Source organism: Polyergus mexicanus, unplaced genomic scaffold, assembly GCF_030449975.1.
Source record: "Polyergus mexicanus isolate NDT 795.1 unplaced genomic scaffold, iyPolMexi1.0 SCAF_4, whole genome shotgun sequence".
In the NCBI taxonomy this organism is placed as follows: Eukaryota; Metazoa; Arthropoda; class Insecta; order Hymenoptera; family Formicidae; genus Polyergus; species Polyergus mexicanus.
Genome location: NW_027223324.1, coordinates 11,033,827 through 11,047,263, shown reverse-complemented (window position 1 = coordinate 11,047,263; position 13,437 = coordinate 11,033,827). Strand labels below are relative to the sequence as shown.

Below are 13,437 nucleotides of genomic sequence, written 5' to 3'. Positions count from 1 at the left end.
AAGCAGTGGTATCAACGCAGAGTACTATTGACATCTCTCAGAGAGTGAGATTAATAAAAAATTCGATATCGCTTAGTATTAATTATTAAAATATTAATCGCTATAATAAAAAATAAATCATTATGTATATATCGAGTAAAAAATTAATGTGTTTCTCATACATATACATACATTATACATAACGTTTACACATATATATATATATATATATATATATATACTGTTGTATATATATATATATACTCTGTTTCTCATTTTATATAAAAAATATGATGATATAAAAAGAAATATTTCTCTCAACAAATTGCATGTTTAATTTCATTTAAGAGATAGATAATGAAATTTTGCAGCGAAAGAAGTTGCGATATCAAGATGCGAACTCAAAACGTGAGAAGCGTCGATGATCGTTCGAAAAAACCTATCGAACATCGTGGGTCTTTTTCTTTGTGAAGCAAAGGTACACTCTCGGAATACATATAATAATCGCCGTACTCATGTTTACAGTTATCATACGCCAAACATGTTTGCAATGCAGCCTGTTTCTCGACACGATAGTGCTGATGAGACGGTTGCAGAATTTTGTACATCTTTCTATATTTATCTTGCACTGCCGACTCACATTTCTGCTCTACAACGAACATCGGTGAGGAACCATTATGCCTCATCTTCCCTACAAATTTAATAATTGCAAAGGGAATTCAATATAGAATATAAAATTAAATATCAAGAAGCCTACAGCGAAAGCAACATATTCTCAACTAATTATTAGTACACATGACTGGACGAAGAAATAAACTTGATAATATTATCTTGTAAGAAAAATATCATGTAATGATATAATGATATAATGTATAATGAAAAGTATTATATTCTAAAACAAAATCTTCTCTAATCAAAAACGGTAATCTAACGATCATACAAATATGACAAACCTTCTTCCGATGATTACAATTATAGCATAAAATACGTCATACATATATAGCATATTAAAATGATTTGATGATATATATAAATACCTGTTTTACCAACCATTCTGGCAATTCGTTTTACTCGAAGGATTTTCTGGAGATGGATCATCTGAACTTTCATCGTCTTTAACGAAGTATATCAGGAACATTGCCAACGCCCCCACTATCGGAGGAATGCCGGCTAACAGGAAAGGCAGATCGTAGGAACCTGGCATTTATAACATAATTAATATATTTTATTAATTATTCATTTTTTAAAAATATATAACAAAATCTCAAAAAAAAAAAAAAAGAATTTTTTGTTCTAATTATTAAGAATGAAGTTACCAGTATGATCGTACAGAAGTCCCGCGATAGGTGGACCAACTGTTAAAGGTATAGAGCACATTCCTAACAAAAATCCAATAGCCTGAGCCGCGCCGCTGCGACCGCAGATATCGAATACGATCGGGCCAAGTAACGATATAAAGCATCCATCGAACAATCCCATGCCTAGCGAGATAGTCAGAAGAACGAAGAAGGACTTAGTGGACGGAAGAAGCATCGTGAAAATGCCGATACTTATAAATGATATCTAAAAAAACAAGAGTTCTTTATTTTTGATATCTAGATGTCAAATGTTACGAAACAGAAAAAACGTAATGTAGAATATTCTTCAGTTATATGTTTACCTGCTGTAATAATATTCTATTCACTCTCGGCAAGTCAGCTATGTAGCCGAAAACTAAACGGCCAATACCGGAAGTGATACCGATGCACATGACCGGTAGTTTGCTATCGGCATCCTTGAAGGTCATAGACACGAATTTTCCTATGTGCACATACGGGACGAAATACCTGCAAAGCACAATCAATAGTTTTAATATCCGTACGAATAGATCCACATATGTAAAATCGTTCTCTATAATTAAATAAGATAGAATATAATTATGTGATAGAAAAACAAATAATATTCATATAAAAAGACAAAATTCAGAAGAAAGACTAATCAGTTGACGCCCACTCCAAATATCACTTCAAAAAAATTTCCAGACGAAAGTAATCGAACAGCGATTGTTTTGTGACTGTAGTAATTTATTGGAATTATTTATTTGGATTTAATCTTCACAAGTTGAAATGTTATTTATGTATCATGAACCGCGATAAACTTAGAATGTACTTCATTTTTATCGTAAAATAATAATCGGGGCTGAGCGTAATGTTTGTGCGAATAATTTACTCACCCAAAAAGGGCGAGAGGAATAGAGACAGCCCATACGACATATCGTTTTTTCTTCCAAATAGATACATTCACGAGTTTTTTAAGACCATTTCGTAGCGATGTTTTGTGACGCTCATCTTCCTGTGGCATATTTGCTGAAAAGAAGATGCTTGTTGATCTTTACATCCTTGTTATATACACACACATTATAGTTATTAATAAATTTTAAATAACTTTTAATCTATTTCTAAATATGTAATAAAAACTATGCAATCTCGAATTATAATATAAAATCTGCGCACGTATTTAATTTTAAAAGTAACAAAAGATGAAGCCATTTTCACAAATTTTATATGATAATCCTCATATGACATTTTATATATATCGTCATAAAGGAGTAAAGATGCAAATATTCGCCAACTTTGAAGGAAGCTCACGTGATATTGGCTTGAAAAGAATCGCACAAGCCATGATAATGGCCGTGAGTGCGGCCAGGCTTCTCAATGTCCCTTCCAGACCTATACGCCGTAACAGGTATTCCATGAGGAACGGGATGAGCGCCGTGAATACGGAACTTCCGGCCGTGACGATGCCGTTCACCAAGCCGAGATATTTCTTGAAGTAGTGACCCAATATCGCCAGGCTCGGGGTGTAAGCGAGACTTGCACCAAGACCGTACATAACACCGTATGTTAAATAGAGCAGTTCCACCTGATGAAACACAAAGTAGAATGTATATTCTTTTTTGCGAGCGAATTACGAAAATCACCATGAGAAAAAATCAATCACATATTTTTCTTTCTGTTACCTTATCTGTTAACAGCGAGGAAAGAAGCATGCCAACAGACGCGATCGCACCACCTACGAAGGTGGTTACTTGGATGCCGAACATATCCGTTAATATACCGGAGATCGGTGATAAGAAGAATGTGATTCCGATAGTTAACGAGCCAACTAAAGCTAAAACAATTTTGTTTCCAATTAGTTAACACAGAGAAAAAATGAATCTTCTAGGATTAATTCAGGAGATAATTTTTTCTCGATAATAAAAGTCAAAAAAAAATTATTATATATCTTTCAACAATTTTTTTATCGATATTTATCTCCGATTTTTCTATTTTTACATAAATTATAATTTATTCTTCGATTAAAATTCCAATAATAGATGAGTAAAGAATTATGTCAATTAAAGATCACGGCGAACAGGATGTACGTTGCAAATTAATAGCGCGTATTTAGGTCAGCATTTTATGAATTATACATTTCTTTTTCGAGAACGATTAAGTTGTTTGAGCAGTACATCAGCAAGTAGTATGAATTAACCTCTATTACTATAAATGAGTGTCTAATTGTTGGACAATTTAGATCCTACATATTTAAGGGCATTACCCATATAAACAATTAATCTCGTCAGTTGCTTTTAATTTATGTATCGAGCGAATGGTTCTTCCTTTCGTTACTCAGTTTGAATAGATTTAAACATGAAAGAAATCAAATAAAAAGAAAGAGAAACTAATATATAATAATCTATATTAATAATAATGAAAGACGTCGTTCGTGTAATCGATACAGCGTTATCGAAATTGACAAAAAAGGGTTTGCAAGCATAAAGAATTCAGATAATGAAGTTCATCGAACCGCATATACTCGTGATATCTCCTCGAGTATCCACATGCAATCGGTTTTAAAAACTGCGATATAATTATGAGATGTAATTAAATCCTCGCCACACACACAAAGACATAAATCGTGAATTATTAAATGCGTGATATCCGAATCAATACGTATATGTAAACATATATATATATATATATATATATATATACACACACAAACTACTATATATATGGCGTGAACTTCTACAATACCTCAATGATGTGAGAGATTTTTTTTTTATTGGTCTTTATCTTAATTTATATTATTTATTCTTATTCCTTTTGCGACTATTTATTTTTTAATTTTCTGCGACAATGCTTTTATCTTCATGTTAGTAATGTTCATGTTAGTAACCGACTAAACCTATATGACCGTAAACCTATGTTATTTACATAATAAAAAACTGTTTACACTCCAACTACCGCGCCTGGCTCTGATTGCCATTTTCTTCAAATTAATTTAATTTGATTTTACTATATATATATATATATATATATATATATATATATATATATATAATTAGAATTATTTTTTAAATTTTGAAACATGTACATTATTCATCCATGCAGGAAACTGCATGCAGTTTTTTTTTATTATGAAATTCTGCGTATAGTTGTTGCGATTTTAAAAAGCTATTACATTCTTAAAATATGCCACTCTGACTATTATAGAATAGCAAAAAATTTTTATCCAACATATTATTAATTACTTATAATAATTCAAGAATCAATACCCAAATTAACACTAAAAATCAACCAATTCTAATCGATTTTTTTTTATACTATTTTATTTATATCATTCAAGCTTTATTTATATTAACTTTTATTATAAATGCTCAAAATAAAATGTCATCATCAAAATTATAACACACGCTAGATATGACACAATCCTAACAATATATATTACGTATGTCTTTTGGACGTATTTTTGACATGTGTGTTGTTAAGGAATGTAATAAATACTCTCATAATTATTCGAATTTGTTATTAACCAAATCAAATCACGGCAAGTCGGATCTTTATTCGAGCTAAGCACTTTCGTACCTTATCATTGAATAAACACTTTGATTTGAGATCGATAAATAATTGAGCATAATCTGTACACGATTGCAAATATAACGAAGCAAAGTAAACAATGTATATGTATGTGTTTATATAACCTTTTTATAGTTTGAAAAATAATTTTTCGATAAAATAATAAAAACTTTTTGTACAAAAGCAGAACATATTATCATATAAATATTTTAATATATTTATATTATGTTTTGTTTTTTTCTGAGTATCGTATTTGCTTGACTGAGTGTCTCGTACCTGCTTTGGAAGATACTTCAGTCTCACCGGCCTCCATGAGTCGTTTCTGCAGTTCCGGATAAATGAGGGAATACGTGTTGATGATGCTGAAGAGTACGCCGTTGATCGTGAAGCTGCTGACCATAATCATCCAGGCCCTCAGGCCGCCATCGGGCGGTCCGACGATCATCCTTGTCGGCTCGTTCACAAGATTCTCGTCTGGCTCTTTTCGTATCGCGTTCCCGACATTCATCGTGTCTTCCTCCGCTTTGCGAACTCTTCTTGACTTCCCGATCGACGCATCGATCATCAATACCGCGCTTTCGGCCAGTAGAGGGTTGCCCTCACTCCAATCGGAACTGTCGGGGTCGGTCTGACGAGGTTGCACATGGCTCGCCGGGACGATCGGATCATTCGCAGCTGTACGATCGATCGTTGGGATTGATGCGGCGGCATTATTTTCTGGAGCAAAGTCACCGATGTCGCCGGCGTGATCGGCTCCCTCATCGATTGTCATTGTTATCGATAATTATCTACGTGGATTATTGAGCCCTGTCCTTCAGAAGATATCTGTGAACTTTCGATAAGGATATTACTAAAAAAGATCGTCAGATTACGATTCCATTTTTTTTAACATTATATCGCTTACGTAATAACTAATTGTCTACTAGATGTCTATTATATAGTATAGTTAATAAGTTATCTGGCTCGCGCTAAATCGATACAAGATTTTATCTCATCTCCTCTTACATACTTTTGATTTTAGAATATTTATACAATTAATACACATTTAATATCTTAGAATTCTTTGAACTTATTGAAATTGTTGTTTCATTGAGAATAATTTATATATGTGTCTTTGGGATTAAAGCTTAATTCTTTAAGAACTTAATCTAAGAATTCACAACACTTTAGGCGAACAAAAAGAAATGTAATAATTCTGAATAATGAATAATTGATGAATATATATTGGCGTGCCGATAGTCTTGAAAATTATTATTATATCTCACGGTGAAAAGAAGTTGCAGCACTTTTTAAAATATAATGCCAAAATATAAAAGTAATTTCATTGAAAAGAGCAAAAAAATATTCCAACTTTTCTATCCAGCATGAATATAAGTATACGTCGCATATGAAAGATGCAATGCTATATTTGCCCCACCATGCCGTTACACAAAAGTCTGCAATGTAAGGCTTGATGAGTCTTTGAAACTGGAGAATGCAGCTCCAAAGACTGCAGCTTAACCATTTAACTAACTATATTCTACCGATCTAGCACATCGGTATCAAGAGACTACCGGTAGTGTCTCGCATCGAGTTAGACTGAAAATATCTTATTTATTCTATTCTTAATTATCGGATCTTAATAACGGGATTAGACCGATTGGATAGGTTTAATCGATAATTTGCAATGAAATAATTAAACCAATAATATAAGATAAAACTAAAAAAAGTATTTTTTTTTTTTTTGTATCGTTTATCATCAAGCGCAAATTCTGTTTCGTTTGCAGATATTCTTGAGTTTGACAATAATAATATGCCTATTGTTTACTGAAATTCAACTACAAAAACAGAAACAGGCAACAGTTAATAAGATTTATAGCAACATTATCTTGATAACACATATTCGAGACATTCAGGATATCCTCTGGATGTCTTCTGGACATCTCTCGAACATATGTGCTGTTAAGGTAATTTCATAGCATATCAAGATCGCAATCTTGAATAATATATGTAAAGTAGAATACAATTATTGATGTGAAGTCATATTAATTTTGCTTTACATAATATTTTCTTCTTTACTTTGAAATGATTATGTCATGGCTACGTCAACATATGATCCCTACAAAAAAATTTATAAAACCGTTTTACCCTGAAAAAAATCCAGGCGCGGCTATTTCTTGATTCGATTATTTCAGCATCTACGTAACTCAGAAGCAAAAGTTTAGAACATATAAAACGATACAAAAGCTGAATCAAATAATTTATTCTTATCGCAATAAATATTAATATACCTATTTTTTATATAAACATATTTTACGGTTGAACTAATAATGGAAAATAAAATTATATTGATATAAATATATATTAACAAATGTCAATTGCTTGAATAATCAAATAATTATCAAGCTAATATTAGCTATCTTATATTATAATAATAATTAAATGTTCAGTTAACAAATAATATAATATAATTAGCAATTGACATTTTTTAATTGTTTATTTATTTATCAAAATTATGAGAATTAAATTACTATTTAAAATAATGTTTAATATTATTATGTATAAACAAGTTAATTTTTGAAGATAACAGATGGAAGACATTAGATTTATATTTAACACAATTTATATTTAACACAAGTTAATCGTCATATGAATTTAATTGTGGATTTTATCTTATCATTGTTGATATGTACGCGTAAATGTTTTCCAGAATAATTCTTCTCAAGTATTTTAACTTTGTTACCACATTTTAACCGCAATAGTTTTTTAAAATGGAATAACAAACATTATTCATAATTCTTGCTGATAATGAGAATATGGAAATTTTGTTAGACGTTCATAATCACGATTTCAAAGTTTCGCGTAATATTTTGTATATTACTTATCATGATTCGCATTATTTTCACATTATTTTCAGCTTGACACGACTTTATATCTCCTCGAGTTAAACGTTTAATAGTCTTCAACAATTTAATAATCTTTCGATATATTGTATCGATCATCAAACAATCTTTCATGACGTTTTCTTTTATGGACTAAAAAAAAAATTAAAGCTGAGATACAAACAAATAATTTTTTTTCTTTTTTCGTCTCCGTAGATGCAAGTAAAAAACGTAACGAAAAAAAAAAAACAATAATAAGTAATAAAGCACATTTACAAATAAATTCGAAAATTTGAGTAGTTATTAGAAAATTAATGTTAAATTAACATTATCAATATGTAGATTTTAAAAACATGTCACATACGTTTAAGCTTTATTGAATGTGATAAAAGAGAAGACAAGAGGTATTTTGACAAAAGAGTAAAGCGATTATTTATGGAGTAAAATATTTTATCTTATTTATTCAGCTTTTGCAAAAATTTGATCGTAGTGCTTTTATATATGTATATATTTTGTACAAGACAATATATTTTTTACGTGTAATAAAATATTATTATAAGAGAGAGCGAAATTTAACAGAACTTATGAAAATAGTTGAGAGATAAGAGATCGATCTTTTAAGATTGTCTGAGAATTAATTTTTCGCAAGCGATAATATAATTTAATAATTTTTTTATATGATTTATTAAATACTGCATTAGCTGATATATTGGAATCGTGAGGATATATGTCAAGTAAATGGCAATATGCCAAATTATCGTTTAATACATATAAAGATGTTTTTAGAGATAATGACAATTTTTGATATATATATATAATATAAGATATCTATATCTATATCTATTTAAGATATATATCCAGACACTTATTATATCTATTGCATCAGCCGGTATAAAAGACGAACGTTATGTAGTCAAATAATCATCAAACACAAACGCCGACGTGCATGAAGATATTCGTATATGACCACCTGAAAATTTTTTTGACCTTGTGTCCGAGCAAAATTACGCTTGATTAGCGAAATAAATTCTTAGAATCGGAGACCTCACGAAACTTCATGAAACATTCCGTACAAAGTTTTCACATACCGTAGATTTTTAATATAATTAAGCTTTTATATTTTGCATATTATATATTATAATTATCTTATACTATTTGAATTATATTTAAAAGAGTATCGAGATAATAATTTTAAAATATGAAATTTTTTTCTGTGAGACACAAAGTGATTTCTGTTCCACAAACAGATTCTTTTTATTATCTCACGATAAAAAAGAAGCACCGAGTTATCTTAATATCGAATATCTATTGATTTTATCATAGAATATATGCAAAGATAAACTAGATGGGCTTCGATCGATTCATTCATCAAAATTACAATGTCCAACAAACACTTATATACAAAAGTCCGTGTTTTTTTCGATTTGGCGTGATGCCAATTCTCGAACAGATATCGAGTTCTAAAGTTCAGAGATTCGAACTTTACTGTCGAGCTGAATTACATTTTCAGTAACAATACATTAATAGCAGATCCCGCATGGATCGCGATGTCTCATCAATCGAAAAATGTTTCTCAGAGAGAATTGCTTTCAGAAATTTTCCGGATATCTCTTCTGATAAAAATTAACATCCTCTCCTCGTTTATTCCAATGTACATAATAATTTTTGTATAAGAATCTTTAAGTTCTTTTTTTTTATATAAAAATTTTATCTTTCCGCAATATATCTTAAAAAAATTGTTAAAAATAGCATATCATTTTTAAATATATTTAATAACTAATCAATCAAGTTACATTTATTTTAAATGCGATAACTCTTGGCGATATTGAAATTTAAATTTAAATTTTAAATTCCAATTAAGAGGGTCATACTGCTGGGTGTGAGCACGTGGTATTATGCGAATAATGGAATAATGGCTGATTTGAGATTACCCGGTTCAGACAATCCTCGAGCGTGGCAGCGGGTGCATCATATATATATATATATATATATATATCGGACGAAAATCGCAACTTTCAACGGAATCGCGTCAGCTCCGAAGAGGAGACGGCGTCGGTTACAGCGAGAGGAAGAAAAGGAGAAAGAGAGGTAGAGGAAGACGAAAGGAGAAAAGGAAAAGAAAACGCAAAGCGCCCGACTAAACGCCCTCGAGGACCGACCGACCGCTCGCGCCGTCTGACTTAAACTAACAATAAGAAGACGACCGACGAACCGACTAAAGTTCGGTCAGTTCCAGGGGGTCGGGGAAGAGGCCGAAAGTTCCGAGAGAACATCTAATGCGTCAAGAGAGAAACTAACAATGCGAGAAAAAGAGGGAGCGACAGAGAAATAGAATGCGATGGAAGAAGGGGCGGGGCTGAAGGGGATGGAGGAAGGAGGCGACACCGATAACCCGGCATGAGGCTGAGGCATGAATAGACACGCAGCGGTCGGCGACATGTGAAATATGCGTGAATTCGACTCGTGGGACGAATGCAATGTAGTATTTCCGCTCTACGCATTTCCCCGGTAGCAGAAAATATAGAAAACAGAATGCCGGTAAAGATGTATAAAAGAAAAATAACGGAACACATGGTAGCCACGTGACAAGAAATCTCGAATAATTCTGATAACTATGTATACCGATTTTATTCAAAAATTGAAAATCCGATCGAATTTATTAATTTTTTAATGATCCCCCGTGACGGGAGAGAATATTTCTACGTAATAAGAGAATATATTGCAAGACAAATGAGACGCAAAGAAAACTCATACAAAAAAAGTCCCTAAAAAATTCGCCAAAAAAGACAAATATAAAGAAGTCGCACTTTAATTTTTTATTCTTGAAATATTGGTCTGTTGATAAAAATTATCAGTTGTTACTATGTAATTGCAAATGAGATTCAAATTATGTAATAAATTGACATACAGGGCGTTGATAAAAATTATCATTTCTTAATATAATTTCAAAAATAAGATCTAAAAGAAGAAAATTATGTACAAAAATATTGATATTATTGAAGTATTGCTATTAAAAGTATTGAAATTATCATCAGAGAATCTGTATAAGCATATATCATAAATACATTTTAAAAAGATCATTATCTGCGTATTTAAAATGATGCGAAATGTCTATATGTGTGTAGTAACGATAGTAAAAATAATACATACCATTTATCATTCCATCATTTCAAGATATTTAATATAAACTCGCAATATTGTTAAAAACCGATAAATATTTTTAATATTATTTTCCAGTATTTTCTTGTCAAATACTTCTCGAATATTTTTTCTCTATACACAGAAAAATAGAAGAAAGGAAAGACGGTGTTATATTAGCACTATATTAACTATATTGCATATCCTGTAAATTTTCAAAATTTGCATTGAAAATGCAAATAATATAATAAGATTAACATAAAAGATCAACACATATGAATCTTTAATGTTAATGCAAGAAATATATGGAAGATTTATATATTAAATCTTATAAAAATCCTCTATTTGTTTATCTATATACATATATTGCTCTAATTGTAAGATTCAAGAAATGCATTCTAGATCGAGATTTTATAATTAATTGTTGGTATAAAAAGTTTGTCACATCTGTCGAATAAAATTAAAGAGAAAATAAAAAGGCACACACATTATTACTAATATACACAATAATATAATTTTCCAATAATTAATATAATTATTGGAAATAATTAATAATTTTATTCCAATAATTAATAAAATAAATTATTGCAATAATTTTTATTAATCGAAATATCCACTTGTTCATTTAGAGAAGCGTTCCTCCCTTTTTAAATGTCACGTCAACGATCTCACACATTTAACAGAATTTTAAACAATAAATCGTTTATTATGTGTGTGTGTGTGTGTATATATGTATGCACAAATCTAATAATATTTCATTTATCGTATATATAGAAAAGAATTCACTAGAAAAGTGAATTTAATAATCAATACACAGAGAAACTTTGCACATATGACATATGTTTGCACAATTTTAAGCAGTAGTTATAAAGATATAATATTTTGCAAAGCTTTTCTACAGATGTCAGCAATTCAGAAGGAAACAAACAAATTCGGTCGAAGATTTCGATCAAACTTAAACGCCTTTCATCATACCTAACTGAACATGACCCATAATTATAATATTTGACTGACTGACCTACTGACTTTGCAAAGAAACGATTAAGATTATAAACCATGCGATGCGATGGTGTATTCAATTGTCACGTACCACGAGGAACGTATATGGTTAATTTCCATATTACTCGAACGTTTTCACTGCCACGAGAAGCTTCGGTTATGTTTAAGCCAACAACTGTGACGTATTATCGACGTGGAGAGAACTCAGAGACGATGATAACATAATCGGCCAAGTGACATGCGCTAGCTATATGTGAGAAAAAAAATGCTGTTTTATCGTTATACGGGCTCGCTATATTTTATTCTCTATTAAATTCTTAACATTAGGGAACACGCTCGGAGCACGTTACGTAACATCTCGCATGAACAATGTAAACGTCATAGATGCGAAACACACCGAAGGCAAGGAAATAATTCGTCTTCATTGATGGTCATTGATTAAAGAGTATCAGCTGATCGGAAAGTAAAAATATACCTCTTTTATCAAATAAATATATAAAACGATAGTTTAGATATTTAACATGAAGTAATATTGTAATACTTATGACAATTTCGGAAAGTTTATGTGCAAATTAAAAAATAGAATACAAATTTATATATTTAATTTCACACTTTTTGCATTTAATCCTAATATATATATATATGGAAATATACAATATATAAACACACATACACACCATTTGAATGAGGAGATTATTTCTTATCGAAATTATCCAAGATCTTTCAATCCGACTTTGATCTAAAAATCTAAATCAATATAAAAAAAAATTGTAAAATATATGTATATGAGAGAAAGAATTTGAACAATCCTATAAAAATATTTACAAACATGTGTCGAACACGTGGGGGAATTGTCGCTTACACTTATATATATATATATATATATATATATATATATGTGCGCGATATAAGCGTAAAAAAATCTAGTCTATAAAATTTATGAAAATTATTTATTTTTATTTTTAAAAGAATACTTGCTATCTTCTCGGCTATATTCCATAGATTTTCCATGATTTATTCCTATGATTATTTCTTACGGTTTTTGCCAGTTCTTGCTTCGCCACCATCACACTTGATGCTAAGATCCTTTGTCGTCAGTTATGGCATCTGATGCTAATTCGCAAAATCTTCTACATCGGATAGAGATACCATGAAGAAGTCCAATTCATCTGACGATGAGTTTCGTCTGGAAAGAAGATCCTCAGTCGAATTCGAAAATTTGGTTTCGCACAACGTCGCTTGTCCTTTTTCGTTATCTCCTTCATCAGAGATCTTCCCCAAATCATCCACGTTCTCCGTTTCACGATTCTCGCAATCTTCATCATCGTTAAATACCAATGTATCGTTATAGCATATTAAAAGCAACATGACGTAACAGTAAATGATCTTTTGAATTTTATAATAAAGATAATTAAGATAATAATTAAAATGATTAAAAGCGTCTTTCATCATAGAATGAATTGAGCAATTCTTCGCAAATTTCTTTATAGCCAATGCTTGCTCTTCCGTTTCCGAAGATTCGCTCATTTCTGTCACATATGATTCAGCGTGTATTGATTTTTCATCGAGTGTTAACATCG

General features: G+C 30.8%; 1 protein-coding gene across 6 annotated transcripts; it reads right to left on the bottom strand.

Annotated features, from left to right (window-relative positions):
* Nucleotides 1–240: 240 nt before the first annotated feature.
* Kar (monocarboxylate transporter 10-like protein kar) lies at nt 241–12,188 on the bottom strand. Of its 6 annotated transcripts, none has more exons than XM_070294412.1 (9): nt 11,877–12,188; nt 5,136–5,684; nt 2,978–3,129; nt 2,607–2,880; nt 2,192–2,324; nt 1,640–1,805; nt 1,296–1,542; nt 1,030–1,176; nt 241–670 (listed from the first exon to the last, which is right to left on the bottom strand). In XM_070294412.1, the coding sequence occupies exons 2-9, from the start codon at nt 5,629–5,631 to the stop codon at nt 381–383; spliced, it is 1,905 nt and encodes a 634-aa protein (XP_070150513.1). In that variant the 5' UTR covers nt 5,632–5,684; nt 11,877–12,188; the 3' UTR covers nt 241–380. The 6 variants fall into 6 exon arrangements, with proteins under 6 accessions (XP_070150513.1, XP_070150511.1, XP_070150514.1 ...); XM_070294410.1 differs by having other exon boundaries at nt 5,136–5,691; nt 11,949–12,188; XM_070294413.1 differs by having other exon boundaries at nt 11,949–12,188.
* Between the last annotated feature and the right edge of the window lie 1,249 nt (nt 12,189–13,437).

Excerpts from the sequence above, each read along its gene's own strand:
- Kar (XM_070294412.1), bottom strand. The coding sequence starts at position 5,631 with ATGACAATCGATGAGGGAGCCGATCACGCCGGCGACATCGGTGACTTT. Across the intron at positions 1,806-2,191 it reads ATTCCTCTCGCCCTTTTTGG|GTATTTCGTCCCGTATGTGC; the intron begins GTGAGTAAATTA and ends TGTGCTTTGCAG. Across the intron at positions 671-1,029 it reads TAAAACGAATTGCCAGAATG|GGAAGATGAGGCATAATGGT; the intron begins GTTGGTAAAACA and ends TTAAATTTGTAG.